The 16,021-nt window shown below is 41.7% G+C and overlaps 1 protein-coding gene across 2 annotated transcripts in view; it reads left to right on the forward strand.

Moving 5' to 3' along the window:
- Positions 1 to 14,285, forward strand: part of ELMO1 (engulfment and cell motility 1) — a 568,923-nt gene extending 554,638 nt beyond the window's left edge. For both annotated transcript variants that reach the window (XM_068972512.1, XM_068972513.1), the window contains 2 exons: positions 8,015 to 8,092; positions 12,960 to 14,285. In XM_068972512.1, coding sequence (XP_068828613.1) covers positions 8,015 to 8,092; positions 12,960 to 13,160 — 279 coding nt within the window. In that variant the 3' untranslated portion in view covers positions 13,161 to 14,285. The remainder of the gene's footprint in view (positions 1 to 8,014; positions 8,093 to 12,959) is intronic.
- The last annotated feature ends 1,736 nt before the right edge of the window (positions 14,286 to 16,021 follow it).

The following is a 16,021-nucleotide window of genomic DNA, read 5'->3' on the forward strand; positions in this document are numbered from 1 at the left end:
GTCCCCAGCCTTCATGATTTGCCTTCTTTCCAGACCACCTTATGTCAGAGTATAGTCTTGGAAAGTACCAGCTCTGCTCAGCTCCGGCTGAGGTCCCTGTGGTTATATAACACTTGGAACTGACCAGGACACAATTTGGGGAACTTGGAAGCAATAAGAGTCTGTAATTTAAAGAAGGCTAGGGGCGGTGTAGTTGGCAGCAAAGCAACTTGCCAGGACTCAAGAGCTCTAAGCAGGCACAGAAAATTATTTAAAACACTTCTCATTCAACTCAAACATGTAAAGAGCCTAGGAGTTGTCACTTCCACCCTAGAATTGATGGTGCAGGGGACAACCACCACCATGGAATCTGGATACATCGAGTCACATAACTCCAGAGTTCACAACCAGATCTACTCAGAAACAAAATCAAGAGAATTCATTACCAGCAGACCTACTCTGCAAGAAATTCTTCAGCCAGAAGGGAAATTCTATAGGATAGGAACTTGAATCTACATAAAGAATGGAAGAGTATTAGGGAAGGGATATGTGAAGGTAAAAGAAAAGTATATATTTTTTTCTTATTAATTAATCTAAAAGGTAACTCAGTGCTTAAAATAATAATTTTAAAATGTGTTATATCTATAGCATCTGGATAAGTGAAATGAATGACAGAAAAGTCAAAATGTACAGGAGGGAGAAGTAAGGATACTCAAAACAGGATAAGGTTTTAAAAAAAAAGAAAAGGGAGAAAATAAAAAATAAAGAACAAATGCAACAAATGAAAAGAGCTACAAACTTGGCAGACGTAATCTATGTCAATAGTCATTTTAAATGTCAATGGTCTAAATACACCAATTAAAAGACAGGGATTATTTGAGTAGATAAGAAGCAAGTAGGTAAGTAGATAAGCAATTTTCTTGCTTTCCTACAAGAAACACTTAAATATAAAAACTAAGAGATGTGAAAGTAATGGGATGAACAAAGATCAAACTGCATGAGGCAAACTGAGAACTGAAAGAAGAAATTCACAAATCCATTATTATCCTGGAGATTTCAGTAACCCTCTGTCAGTAATTGATAGATCAAGTGAGCAGAAAATCAATAAGGATATTGATGACCTGAACAGCACCATCAATCAACTTGATCCAATTAACATTAATAGAAAATCTACTCAACAGCAAAATATACATTTCTCCCAAGCTCACAAGAAACTTTCACCAAGACTGACCACATTCTGGGTCATAAAATAGATCTTAACAAATGTAGAAGTAACAATCATACAAACTATATTCTAATTCACAATGGAATTAGACTAGAAATCAATAACAGAAAGATAGATGGAAAATCCCCAAAATGTTTAGAAATTTCAGAACACACTTCCAAATAACCCATAGTTCAAAGAGGTAGTCTAAACAGAAATAACAAAATGTTTTAAACTAAGTAAAATGAAAATATAACTTACTAAAATGGGTGGGTTGTGATGAAACAGAAATGTACAGCATTAAATGCATATATTAGGAAAGAGGAACGGTCTAAAATCAGTAATGTTTCCACCTTACAAAACTGGAGAAAAAAGAGTAATTTAAGCCTAAAGAAAACAGAAGAAAAGAAATAATAAATATTAGAGGTCAATGAAATTGAAAACAGGAAAATAGTAGAGAAAATCAATAAAAGCAAAACTTGGTCCTTGGAAAATATAAATGAAATTGAAATTTCTAGCTTGACTAACCAAGAAAAAATGAAAGATACAAGCTATCAATATCAAAACAGGTATGGAAATGAGCTCATTTGAGCCTAGGATGTATGAGGCTGATTTTGGCCCTTCTTGTTTCAGATTCCTCTCCCTTTAGAGGAGACCAACAAAACAAACTGAATGAATAACTTTTCCAACCTTATTTTTAAAATTTGTGATGACACTTATAGAAAACTGGGCAAGTGGGCAGATGAATGAGTGATAGATGAATGGATGGATGGAGAGGTGGTTGGATGATGGAAGAATGGATTGATAAATGGGACACATTGCTGTAAACACATAGATAAGACTTCAAATGAAGGCTGCTTTCTGGGATTTGCTAACCTAGAGGGCTAAGAGAGGTAGTAGTAGCTCTGCTAGCCTGGCTCTTTCATTTGTATGAAAATAATTTGTCTTGTAATTAATAGTGTTCATATATCTGATGCATCAGGGAAAATATAAGAAAGCAGAAAGGAACCCCCAAATTCTAATAATTTATTTCCTCAACCCACTCACACCCCTTCCCCAGGGATCCAGAGGCCTGCTCCTCCCTACCTCTGGGACTTCTGGATAGGAAAGGGGAGTTGTTGCATTCAGTCACTAAGTCCGGTACTCCACTATCTCTCAGAGTTTGCTCAGATTCCTGTCCATTGAGTCAGTGATGCTATCCAACCATACCTTCTGATGCTGGGAAAGACTGAAGGCAAAAGGAGAAGGGGGCAGTGGAGGATGAGATGGGATGAGGTGGAAAGAGGAGACCTGCAACTTAAAAGGAGGGTTGGCCAAAGTGTGTCCACAGGAGGTCTGTCAGGGCATGGCAGTGGACAGCAACCAAGGCCTGCTGCTGGCTCTTCAGCTTTTCCAGCTAGACAGTAGATTCTGACATTTTATGCCCCAGGACTCTTCATTAGCTTAATTATGAGCAGGGCAAACTGGACATTCAGATCTGTTGGTAACTGGTAGTACTTCTTGCTCATTCAACAGCTGACATGCCAGGCACAGTCTAAGGTCCAAGAAATAGATGAAGGAAAAGGGACTGATCCTTTCCCTTGAGGCAGAGGTCTTTTTCCATAGAGACCTTCACTCAGTCAGCATTAGAGCCCTTGAGACGGGAGGGCTGTAGGCACAGAGTGATGCACAGGCAGACATGGCCCTGTCCTCCTGGAGCTGTCTAACTTGTTTAAAAGAAGTTGGTGCAACAGACAAATTTCAGTGGACACAAAAAGTACTGGCTTCTTCACACAGAGAGTAGGAAATCCCTGATACTTGAACAGAATTTTCATGGGTGAATGGAAATCGAATTGGAAGAATTTGACTTTTAAGGATTAAGGATTCTAAATTCAGACTCTGTGATTCATGAAATAAAGTTGATTTGTTACTGTATTTTTGAAAGTGGGCAGTCCTGGTACTTATCCCGTTAGCATGTAATCACCGGAGGAAAACTCTAACCAGATATCAGTGAAAGGGATAGGAATATGTTTGACCTGAGAGATGCTTCCATTTCACCATGCCCAGAGCCCAGATTTATTTTTCCAGTATGATTAATGTACCTGAAATAAGAAGCAGATTATATTAGAAGATGATAATCCTGATCTTAAGCAAAAAGCCTTTTATTCAGAGTTACTTCATTCATCATTCATACTCACACTATATTGACTATTTTCTTTATACCAGAACTGTGCCGGGTGCTGGGAATCCAAAGATAAATACGACCTGGCCCCTGATATTTTGTGTCTAGAGCAGATACAAGATTTAATGATCTCCATGCTATTATGATCCAATGGTGCCTATGCCCCAGTAAATTTAGAAACAAGGGGAGCCTGGGATTTTGAGAAGGTTCATGGAGGGAGTGATGTCTGAGCTGGGTTTTGAAAAGAAGAGAGGGGAAGACCTTCTAGGAGAAGGAAACAATATATGAAAGGAGCATGGGGCCTTTTGACATCTGATGAGCATCCTCTGACTGAGAAACATTGAATTCATGGTAGGATTGGTGGGGACAGAGACAAAAATGGGTTGGAGAACTATTGGCTAATAATGCTCAGAGAGATGGGGCCCAGACATAAAGCTACTTTACAGAAGGCAAGATCCTCTCACTATATCATATATGAATGACTGATTTTGCCTTCTAAAATAGAAAGTCAAACTCCTAGGTGTATAGATGAACCACAGTGTTTATAGCTATGAAATCTACTATTTCTCTGGCCATGTTTAGCACACACACATGCCAAGTTATATCCACATCTGTAATCGAAATGCTTTGCCCTCAAGATAACCTGGATAGATGCTGGAGAACCAACATAATTAAAGTGAATGCCAGGTGAGATGGCCAAACTAGACAAGTCACCCCAAAACAAAGTAAGGAGTGGCAGCCAACACTTTACAGTGAAATTATGTTGTATAAAACTCTACTCTCATATTCCATCAGCCCATCACGTGACCCTAGAAGGTGGAAATCCCCAAATCAAGACACCATCGTGCCCAGAATTTCTCTGAGCATCCCCTGACCCTGTATGCCTTGTCAGTAGACCCGGGGCCAGAAGGTTGAGTGGGGTCAGAAGTCATAGCGTGAGTTCCTCCTGTATCCTCCAACCACGGAACTCGCTTATCCCAGGCCTTCCTCCACATGTGAGGGGAGGACATATGAATTAGTGAGACGGAGGATGGAAATAAGCTACTCCTGGACATGATTTTTCACTGACTTAGATCCAGAGTGAATGAAAGACCTTAGGTAGTGAGTAGCAAGACCACAGAGCATCATATATTTAAGAGAGTGTTGTGGTGTGTGACAAGAAGCCCCGAGGGGGATGCTGCCCCAGATCCACAACTGCTTACTCCGCCGCCTCCTGGCACCTCTCTCCCTCACAGACAGTTTGGACAGGTGGCCGCTTCTAGAGTGTTAGCCCGAGAGGCCGTCGCTGCCAGCTCTGCAGCCTGCCGGCTCAAAGTGCTGGAGAGCTGACCTCCACCAAAGCCTCAATGACAGCCAACTGGGGACGTCAATAAAACTCATTATAAGTGATAGCAGGCTTTAACGCAGGCGTGCGACTCAGAGAAGTAATTCCTCCAACCCCTCCCAGGCAGCTTTGGTGAAATTAAAGTGGGGATTGACATTCTCACGAATTTCCTATTCCCTGCCTGTGTTTATCAGAAATCTAGGTCATGACAGTTCCTCTCATTCACGTCCTCCCTGGTAAATGCCTTAGAAGGGCAAAGCCTAAAGTTGGCAGCCCCCTCTCCTTTCTCTTCCTGCTCCATGCCCTGTGGGAGAGAAAGTGTCACAAAGGACAACCACACTGACACTCTGGTCTCAAGTGACTTCAGCACCCAGTCAAGAGGCCACGTCTGGGCTCGGGATGCTCACACCTGCTGTCGTAAGCAAGAGGATGACTAGCTCTGTGCCTGCCCTAAGCAGAGCAGCAGGCATGGGCTAGCATCAGTCAGAAATCCATTGTTGTTTCCTGTTGATGTCTGAAGGTCACCTGGTGCTGCTGTGATGTACTGACTGGGTGTCCAGAAGCAAAGCCCCTCCTCTCCTTTCTCTTCAATCTATTAAGTACGAGTCAGAGTTTTTCCAGGGGATGACACTAAGATTAGTAAAGAAATCATCATCTATATCAATGTTTCTCATCTAAGAACAGTTTTTATGAATTTAGGAGATTAGAGCTTAACATTTTTTTGAAAAATGTTTTCAGTTTTTAAAAGAAAAAAATCACCTATGATCCCAGCACCTTAACATAATTATTTTCATTTCACATATTCAGTTCCAGTCTCCAACCACAGCTAGACATTGTTCCTAGTTGTGATCAGTATGTAAATAATGTTCATTTCTCTTGTTTGTTTTTCCACTTAAAATCGAATGTTTGTAATTATACTTAATGCCTAGCAGCATATATTTCACAGGGTTGCTAATTTGTGATTTCTTTATTTAATGTTTTACCCAAAGAAGGGAGGACATTTATTTAGTTCCTCAAATTACATTCTTATGGCTTCCTTGGTGGCTCAGTTGGCAAAGAATACACCCGCAATGCAGGAGACCACCCGCAACCCAGGAGACCCAGGTTCAATCCCCGGGATGGAATGATCCCCTGGAGAAGGAAGTGGCAACCCACTCCAGTATTCTTGCCTGAAAAATCCCATGGAGTGAGGAGCTTAGCAGGCTGCAGTGCATGGGGTCGCAGAGTTGGACATGATTGAGCATAATGTTCTGTCTTTCTGTTCTATTATGTTCTTACAGATAATAGTATATACAGTTTTGCTTCCTTTTGAATTTTTTTAGGAGTAACTCCAAAAGTGAGACAGCTTGTTCTTGATATGGGCTGCCTTACAGGCTTTTTTAAAAGGATGACACCAATTATGGTACCACTGTTAGGACCCATGACCATTTTCATTATGCACTAAAAGACCCGAAAGAGATGCTAAACTTATGGGGAAATTGTTTTTGTTTGTTGGTCAACTCTTTTCCAATTTTATTGATCTTTACTGGGTAGGCTTGAATAGAATCCTAAGGAAAAAAAGAATGAAAAATTCAGACTGGGTAGTCTTGCAGAAGAGATCCTAGTCTGTGACTCAGCAGTTTTTCCTTCACTTGTTTCTATTTCTGGTAGGGTGAGGATACTCTAAGAGGAAGAGATGCTGGTAGGTCTGGGCTCAGAACAAAAGCCGCTTTCCCTTAATGAGGGGACAGCTAGACTCGAGCCAAACACAAAATTCATGAGAGCCACAAATAGCCTGATGGCTGACTGTGTCAGGAGAGGCATACACCTAATGCTGAGCCTTTGGAGTCCGCTTGGGAGAATTCTTTCTCATCTGGAATTCTGAAATCTAGAGGCAGTGACCTCATCTTTCTCCCTGCCATCTTCTTTCTGGAGCATTCTTGCTGTGAGTCACTGGCCAAAGACAAATCCTCTGACAGGTGTTGAGGTAGAGAAGGATGTGGAGAGGTCTACCTCCCTAAGAAAGAATGCCTGTGGGTGGTTACTGAGAATGCAGCTCCCAGATCATACCATGAGGGAAAGGGGCAGTCATCAGTGGTGCCTAATAGACACAGAGACAGAAGGTAGACTGACACATGTCTTTTGTACTGATGCAGAGCATTGATGTGGACTCACTTGGCTCTTTCCTCCAAATTAGGAGTTGTTAGGGTGTTGAGAGGGGCTTCCCTGGTGGCTCAGATGGTAAAGAATCTGCCTGCAATGGAGAAGACACAGGAGATGCAAGTTTGATCCGTGGATCAGGATGATCCTCTGGAGAAGGAAATGGCTACCCACGCCAGTATTCTTGCCAGGAGTATTCCATGGATAGAAGAACCCGGTGGGCTACAGTCCATGGGATCACAAAGAGTTGGACATGACTAGCACACGCACACAAACACAATACAGGGTGCTGAGATGTTCAGTGACCCTCATCTTCCAAAGATTGTACCTGCTGACTGCTCAATCCAGTAGAATAATCATTATATCTATTATTGCATAGTATGTACAATTTGAGAAGCATATTTTAGTGTACATATTAGGTACAACACTGAGTGTCTCGGCCAAGGTCATTCAGCTACAATGGAATGACAGCATCACTTAGTCCTTGGCCCTTTGGGTCTGTCTCATAGTCTGTACTATGAACGAACCCAAGCACTCGAATGAAGAGACATTCACCAATGGATGAATCCAGCTATTCTGCCACTCATGCCCATACTCTCCTTTATACCCTGCAGCTACTCTAGGATAAAACTAGGTTTTGTACAGCCTTTGCTCTACAGTAGTTCAGAGTTCAAAGGGCAGACATACTACCTAAAGATAGTGGAGTCATCCGGAAGCCTCATTACCTCCTATGTAGCTTCCATGCTTTAGGAAGTTGATACCCACTATGAACATCTGTCTTTTTGGAAATGATGAAAGATAGAGCAGCCCATAACGTTGCTGATTGCGAAAGAGTTTACTACTTTCCATGGTCTCCCTGGGAGGGAGGTGCTGAAGATAGGAAAGTAGCATAGCTTTGGGGCTGTGTGGCCTTGGACAACTCACTTAACCTCTCTGAGCTCCTTCCCATAAAAGAGGAATGATAGCACTTGCTCCATGCACTGTCTTGAGAACTGAACGAATTGGTTCATGCAGCCCTCTCATGAACAGAAGGAAATGTGTTGTGAATCTTGAAAAATATCGTCCTTCTTCCTATCAGCCTCACTACCGCTCCACTTGCCTAGACCCACTACAAGCGCTATTCCATGTTCAATCTGCAGCCATTTGTAACTGAAAAACAAAACGAGCAAATTGTCTTCAATGTGGTGTTTTCTCTAATCTCTTGCAGGAGGTACTTGAACTCGCTTTCTCGATCTTGTATGACTCAAACTGCCAACTGAACTTCATAGCTCCTGACAAGCATGAGGTAAAGGTCTCCAGGGGTTAATTTATGAGAGAATGTCATATTTTCTTGAGAAAAACAGCAGATAAAAAAATACTGGAAAGAAATTTTTTTTAAGTCTGCCTGAGAAAAATTATGAGCAAAGGCACATTTTGTTGACTTAGAATAGAATGAAAACCTCTCGAAAAACTGCAAATTAAACAGATTCAGCTTCTTCTTAGCTTAATCAAGAGTTTATGGTAAAGAAGAAGGTATAAGTGCTTCATAGTAAGGACATAACTGTTACAGAAAAAATATCATCCTTAGCTATTGCTTGGTTTTTATTGAATATTTAGGTTTTGGTCAAAATTTTCCCATGATAAATTTGTCTCAATTCTTTAAAACATTTGAGAACTAGATTTTTTATCCTGTTTAAGTTGTTTTAAGAGGTTTAGGACTGTCTCAGCTGTTGGAATTTTATTTTTGAGATGCTTTTATTCCTTTTTGACATCTTGTTATATGTATAATTTGTTTCTCTTCTCAAAGTACACTGTCAGCTATATTTAAAATATTTTGCATAAATCTAGGAAAATGCATTTGTAAGATGAAGTAGCAGCTATGGCTGATTTAACTTTTTTTCTTGTAAGCTAGAACCCAACATCATGCTTGAAACTCTTATTTTTAGATGATACCATTCAAATTTTTGTTGTGCATGTGTTAACATAAAAAGCTTTTAGAAAGGAAGGAACATTTTAATAGAACTTGAATTTTGTTCCCCATTTCCCCAGGGAGACTTAACTCATTTAGAAGTTATTCTGTATTTGTTTTTGTTTTTACTGGCTTGAAGCTTTTGAATAAAATTGTACATCCCCAAAAGAGAAGAAAGATTAGATGCAAATCCTGCATTTAAAGTGGTGCTTAAATATAATTCTGTGTTACTTGACATTTAGTTCATGGAAGGGAATGACTTTGTCTTCATCTTCTTGCAAATACATACCGTGTCCTACCATTTCTCTTTTTAAATAAAATTGTGGTTGTACACAGGCCACCATATTCAAGATATATACAGATATATAGGAAACCGCTTAAAATAGTAGAACTGTGGATGCTATTTAAATCTATACAAGGCTGTTTTGCCCAGTGTACATTAATTCCAGATAAGGATAAATGTTCTGAGACTGCCAAATTTTTATTCATATCTGCCACTTTTTATTGATGCAGTGAGGAGAAAAATGCCATGCACTTGTGAATACTTTTAATTTCTTCAGACCACTTTCATATCTATTACCTCATTTTATTTGCATAATTGCTCCATAAAGCAGAAAGTTCTATTACAGTGAGGATTCTTTGATCCTCACTGATCAAAGGAGGAGAGAGAAGCCTCCCAAAACTGACTACCTCAACAATAGTAAAGACAATAGTAATTATAACTGGAATACTCTGAACCAGGCACCATTCAATGCTTTGTGTGCCTCACCTCCCTCAATCTTCATTCTGTAACTGTAAAAGAAACAAGCTACTGTTATTCCTATTTTATTTAAAAAAAAAAAAGTAATGCGCCACAGAGAACTTAAGAAACTTTTTCCAGATCAAACAAGTAGTGAGTGATAGAACCCGGATTTAAACAATAGGGGTCTTGTTCCAGAAACACCTTCTGTCTGAGCCCTGTACTGCATGGCTTGGAAGGAAGAAAGCAGAACCTGGACTCAGGACTTCCTGCCAGTGTCCATCCCCCTAGCTTCAGCAATTATCAACTCATGGCCAATGAGGTTTCACCTGTACCCCCGCCCACACCCAGCTGCCATACCCCAGATTATTTCAAAGCTCATCCAAATGTCATCATTTTATTTGTAAATATTCCCCTTGGGCATCTCTAAAGACCCCATGGACCGTAAAGTCGCCAGGCTTCTCTGTCCATGGTATTCTCCAGGTAAGAATACTGATGTGGGTTGCCTTGCCTTCCTCCAGGATATCGAACCCATGTCTTTTATGTCTCCTGCATTGGCAGATGACTTGTTTACCACTAGCGCCACCTGGGAAGTCCTACATTTCAATAGGTTGCCATTATTGTCATTATCAGTGTCCAAATTATCTTATCTAGAAAAAGTAGATCTGGTCCCATCACCTCATGGCAAATAGATGGTAGGAAAAAATGGAAACAGTGACAGACTTTATTTTATTGGGCTCCAAAATCACTGTGGATGGTGACTGCAGCCATGAAATTAAAAGACACTTGCCCCTTGGAAGAAAATCTGTGACAAAGCTAGATGGTGTGTTAAAAAGCAGAGACATCACTTTGCCAACAAAGGTCTGTATAGTCAAAGCTATGGTTTTTCCAGTAGTCATGTATGAATGTGAGAGTTGAACCGTAAAGAAGGTTGAGTGCCAAAGAATTGATGCTTTTGAACTGTGGTGTTGGAAAAGACTCTTGAGAGTCCCTTGGACTACAAGGAGATCAAATCAGTCAATCCTAAAGGAAATCATCCCTGAATATTCATTGGAAGGACTGACACTGGAGCTTCAATACTTTGGTCACCTGATATGAAGAGCTAACTCATTGGAAAAGATTGCAGGCAAGAGGAGAAAAGGGGCAACGGGATGAGATGGTTGGACGGCATCATTGACTCAATGGACGTGAGTTTTTGCAAACTCCAAGAGACAGTGAAGGACATGGAAGCCTAGCGTGCCACAGTCCTTGGGGTGGCACAGCGTCAGACATGACTGAGCAACTGAACAACTACAGAGAAAGTAGGAATACCTCTGGTTGGCTTCTGAGTCCTATTGACAGATGACCCTGGAAGCTTTCAGGCATTCTGGCATGACAAGATACTCCAGGTTCTTCTTGTGCATTTCCTGCCTTTTCTCTATGGAGTTTTGACTCCTTTTGGTATTTAGCAACCAGAATCTGGACATTCAGTGTGCCTTTTACTACTGAGTTGGTGATTATTTTTAGGCATTTTTGTAGACAGAGCTTGGAGTTATGTTTTTAAAAAACAAAATACATCATACATTTATATTGATATTTCCAACTCAGATTCAGTACTACAGTTTTTATTTATTGATTGTGATGCTTTTTTAAAAAAGTTTTCTGTGCTTGCTGCTTCTCAAAAGCACCACAGAAGTGTTCCAGTGTTAAATTAATCTGTACTAGGAAGCTAGCCAGGACTGGGAAGGCTGTGTACAAAGAGTGGCAACCCCAGCACTTAGGGATTTACAATGAAACAGTGTCTAAACTGGAAGGGGCCTCAAAGAGCATGGGGTTCAGTGGTGCTTCTAATGGAGATACATCAGAATTAGCTGGAAGCTTTTCTAAATAAAATTTCGTGACCTAAGATTTGTATGATCAAGATCTACAGAGTAGATCCTGGGTTCTATTTTTATCAAGATTATTTATGCAGAAACAAACGTTTAGATGTGTTTAGAATCTATCTAAGGCATTCACAAGATAACTAATACTTCCAGAAACCCCTTAGCCCTCAGCTGATATTTAGATGGGTTAAGTGCTCTGGCTGAAATCCCATAGTCAAGGCCGAACCGAAGCTCTGCAGTTCAGGACTGCCCTACTCAGACAGACTTAATAACACACCCATGGTACACCTTCTCGGCTTAACAAGTGGCGCCCCCAGTGTGCATCAGGGTAGATTTCTAAGCCATCACTGTGACTTAAGATCTGTATAGTGCATGCCAACTGGTAGTGCTTTTTCGTTGAGATCTGCTGTCATATTCTGGAACATAGCCCAGGTAACCACAGTGCAAAAGACAAGCTAAGTAGGGTCTGGAATTGCAACTTGACCCAGTAAGGGCAAGAGAGGGGGTAATCTAGAACACATTCTAGAAGGAAGACCAGTCCCACAGGAAGAGCAGTGAAATTGGTATCAACGAAGCCCTGTATAGGACTAGGACATCCTAAAAGGTGAACCAAGCACAACATCCAGAATGCAGGCAGTTTTCTGATGTTTGCAGCAGAGGCTAGTTCTTCACCAAGTATTATGGCTTTAATACCAGGTCAGGGCAGGATTTCAGCCTCTGGAGGGAAGCTGACAAGAGCAAGGCAGATCCTCAGATAAATGAAGCAGCCTACTGGAGAATCAAAGGGCATGATTAATTTTTAAGGAGAGGGGTAGAACCAAATTCTTAGTTGGTTACTATGGAGTGCTTTCCAAAACAGGTGATGTCCCCAGGGATCAGACTCCAAAGACGTGGAGGAGAAAACCCTTAGAAACCAGAAACCGAGGCAGAAGAGGTCCGTGGACTGGCAGCTAAGCCACCTTCCATTAAAATCACCCAATAATTTTAGCCATTTTGTCCACCAGACCTTGGACAGCACTGAGCTATTCCTAAATCTTTTGCTAAGAAATACAAAGGTGGGGCCACCGTTAGCCCCAGGGTGGGGTTCGACTGTCGTTTTGAGTGCAGGAATCAAACAGGATAGTCAGATATTAACTCTAGATTAGAACTTTGCTCGGAGTCAGGAGAGTTTGATCTGATGTCGAGTCCAGAAGTGTTAGGATATATTCTACCAATACCTTTAACTCTTTGATTCACTGGTGGGATGTTAGAGATATTCTGTTGCACAGGCAGAAAAAACTCAAATCCTCCTGCTGCTGTGTAGGGAGGCATTATTTATATGGAAGAGTGCAGACAATGGAGGCAGATTGCATAAGTTCAAATCCCACCTACTCCACATACTGCCAAGTGACTTAATTTCTCATTGTCTCAGTTCCCTCATCTGTAAAACAGAGATGCTAACAGAAGTGTCAGCTTTATAGAGGTGCTGACTATCAAATGATGATGTAGGCAAAGCCCTTAGCACAGAGCCCAGCCCTTGCTGAGTGATCAGTCGGTGTTAGCTGTTGTTACTCCTCTTGCAGTTGTCATCAGTCGTTCTCATTGTCACCTTCTTTCTCCCCAGTACTGTATCTGGACAGATGGGCTGAATGCGCTGCTGGGAAAGGACATGATGAGTGACCTGACACGGAATGACTTGGACACGCTGCTCAGCATGGAAATCAAGCTCCGCCTCCTGGACCTGGAAAACATTCAGATCCCCGACGCGCCTCCACCCATCCCCAAGGAGCCCAGCAACTATGACTTCGTCTATGACTGTAATTGAAGCACCCTGGGCCCAGATGCACCCCCTCCAAAACTGGAAGATTTAGCTAATAGGAGAGAAGAATGAAAAGGCGCCCACACCGTGGAATCCGCTGTGGTCAAGGGACGCTGTGGGTCCACACTTCCTTTGGCCTTGCCTCCTCTAACTCTGGCATTTTTCTGCCCCTCCGTGGCATCCTGCTCACCACCCCGATTCTGTTTCTAGACTCCATTGCTTTAGGTCACCTCCCGTCGCCACAGTCAAAGGTGGGAGAAAAGCAAAATCCACCGCCAATGAGAGAGCCAAAGGGCCCTTCCATCTTCATTCCAGCAGGCAAGTCCTCCCCTCCTAGAGGCTCCAAGCCAGCAGCCCAGACCTCCTCCCAATCTGCAGCCAGACACAGGGGTGTGCCTCAAGCTCTGGGTCTGGAAGAACCGGAAACGATCTAGCTACTTGAGAAGACAAACACCACTCCTCGTTCCCCTTCTCTCTAGGGTCTGCTCACACCACCAGTTCCATGTAAATTGAAATCTGCTTCTAAATGCCGCCCCCCCTCCATTCTGGCCTCTGCCTGCCCAGTTCCTCTCTGGTCCCAAGAGCAGCAGCGGTTGCCTCATCCTAGTTCTCACAAACGTTGGGTCACCAGACACAATCTGAGGGTCCCGTGGCCACATCACGTCTGCCCTGTGACTGTGACCACCCTTTCTGTCTCTCCGCTAGTCTTGGGTTTCTTCTCCCTGCCCCAGCCCTGACCTGCCTTCTTCATTGCCACACACTCCTCCAGCCCCTTAGCTGAAAGCACAATGCTGAAATCAGTCGTCCTGCTTTATCTCTAATGTACTAAATCTAAAAGCCTCGATGATAGGCAGTTGCTATGTAAGGGTCTGGGAGGTTCTGCTGCAACACAGGTTCCACAAAATGGTCAAGCTGTCAGACATCCAAGTTTACATCGTTGTAGTTATTACAGGTATTGACAATTTACAAAGGGTTTGGGTTGTTGGTTTTGGGGGTTGGTTTTTTTTTTTTTGCTTTGTTTTTGTATAAAAGAGTCTAACATTTTTTTGCCAAACAGATATATATTTAATGAAAAGAAGAATACATAAATGTGTGTACTTTCCAGGGTTTTTGTTTAATTATTTGAGTCCTAAACATCTTCCTGAGAATAACATTCCTCTAAACATGCTGTGGAATAAAATTAATTGTGATGAGTTGGAGAGCTGGTGTTTTGATTTGGTAATTTAGGTTCTTGCTGCTCAGTCATCAGCATCACTGAGAGCTTGTTGAAACTGCAGAATCTAAACCTCACCCCAACCTTGAAGAATCAGGTGATGCTCATGCATATTAAAGGTTGAGAACCACTGCCTTTGGGGACTCTTGACCTTTGCTGGATCACCATAGGCTCTGAGCATCAGTAAAGAATGATCCTTCTAAGAAGACCATCTCAAGTCAGCTAGAAAATCAGGCCTACTTCATAAAAATATAATGTAGGGACTTCCCTGGTGGTCTAGTGGTTAAGACTGCGCTTCCACTGCAGGGGCACAGGTTTGATCCCTGGCCAAGGAACTAAGATCTCACGTGCTGTATAGTGATCATATTAAATACTTTTTAAAAAACAGATTTTTTAAAAAATTAAAAATATGTATTTATAATCTATTCATTTTACACTGTTACCTCCTGACTGTGACTTTATCTTTTATTTTTTTCTTCCTTACCATTATATAATTTATAAAACTGTCCAAATGAAACACACCACACTTTGAAGGCACAAATTTATCAATGGAAAAGAATGCAGACCCACAGACCAGAAATAAATCAAGCCAGAACTAGATAAATCTAACCGTGAATTAATGAAATATGGGTCAGAGCCCAGCAAAGGATTTTTCTGAGGTTATATCCATTGGAGGCATATCTGGATCATAAATTCCAACAGCTGGAAGAAATGTCAGGAAGGTCCGAATGATGTGGAATTCACAGCACAAGCCACTCTTGACTCACGACAGAAGTGTTAGATGCCTTCAGGTCACTGCTCTTTATTGTCACCAAGATGTGCAATTACAGGCTAACCTGGGTTGAGATGACATGAACCCTCCATAAATTACAGGAAAAAAATTTCCTTTATGATTCATAGTAATTCCCAAGTAATTATGCTTCCCATCAATGCACTCATGCCTGAGTGTCAGGTTGAAGCTTCCTTTACATTAAGTTTTGATGATATTAACATGTATGTCCTTCACATCAGGAGCATTTATAGATTTACCCATCAGCCTGATAAAATGATAAATGGTAGGTAAAAGAAAGGAGACAAGAGTCAGACCATTTGTTACTTAGGAGTTACCAGACTTCATCTATGAAAAAGGGAATTTTTTGGACCAAGTACCTGAGATCCAGGGACTCTTGCTGGGAGGAACGAGCCCTTCTCTCTTCTGTTGCTTTTGCTTTGGTTCATTAAATAGAAACTAACCCTTTCATGGCTATTAGAAAGAGTATTCTGCCACCTTGTAGACCCTCCTCTCAAGGACTAGTGAGAGCCTGAGAGTGTGACCTCATTCCTTCACTTTGTGGCAATGTGGTGCTGGGATACTGTCCACATTTGGCCACCCCATCTTCTCAACCTACACTGCCCAAGGCTTTCCCAGCCAGTGAGCCTCCCATCCCCAACTCAGCCCCCATCCCCACAGGATTCTAAGCCTGGACAAATTAGCCAAGCCAAAGGAACACTGAAGGAAGAGCCCAGTTTTGTCATTATGGCTAAGCCGCATTCTCCAATTCAGCTTTACCTGAAATAAAATTGATCATTGAATTTTAATCTATTGATACTTTAGTTCCTCTCTTGCTCTTATTCAGAAGCTATAGGGGGAAGGGTAATTAGTTGGCATTCTCAA

The sequence above is a fragment of the Capricornis sumatraensis genome, chromosome 5, assembly GCF_032405125.1.
Source record: "Capricornis sumatraensis isolate serow.1 chromosome 5, serow.2, whole genome shotgun sequence".
Classification (NCBI taxonomy): domain Eukaryota; kingdom Metazoa; phylum Chordata; class Mammalia; order Artiodactyla; family Bovidae; genus Capricornis; species Capricornis sumatraensis.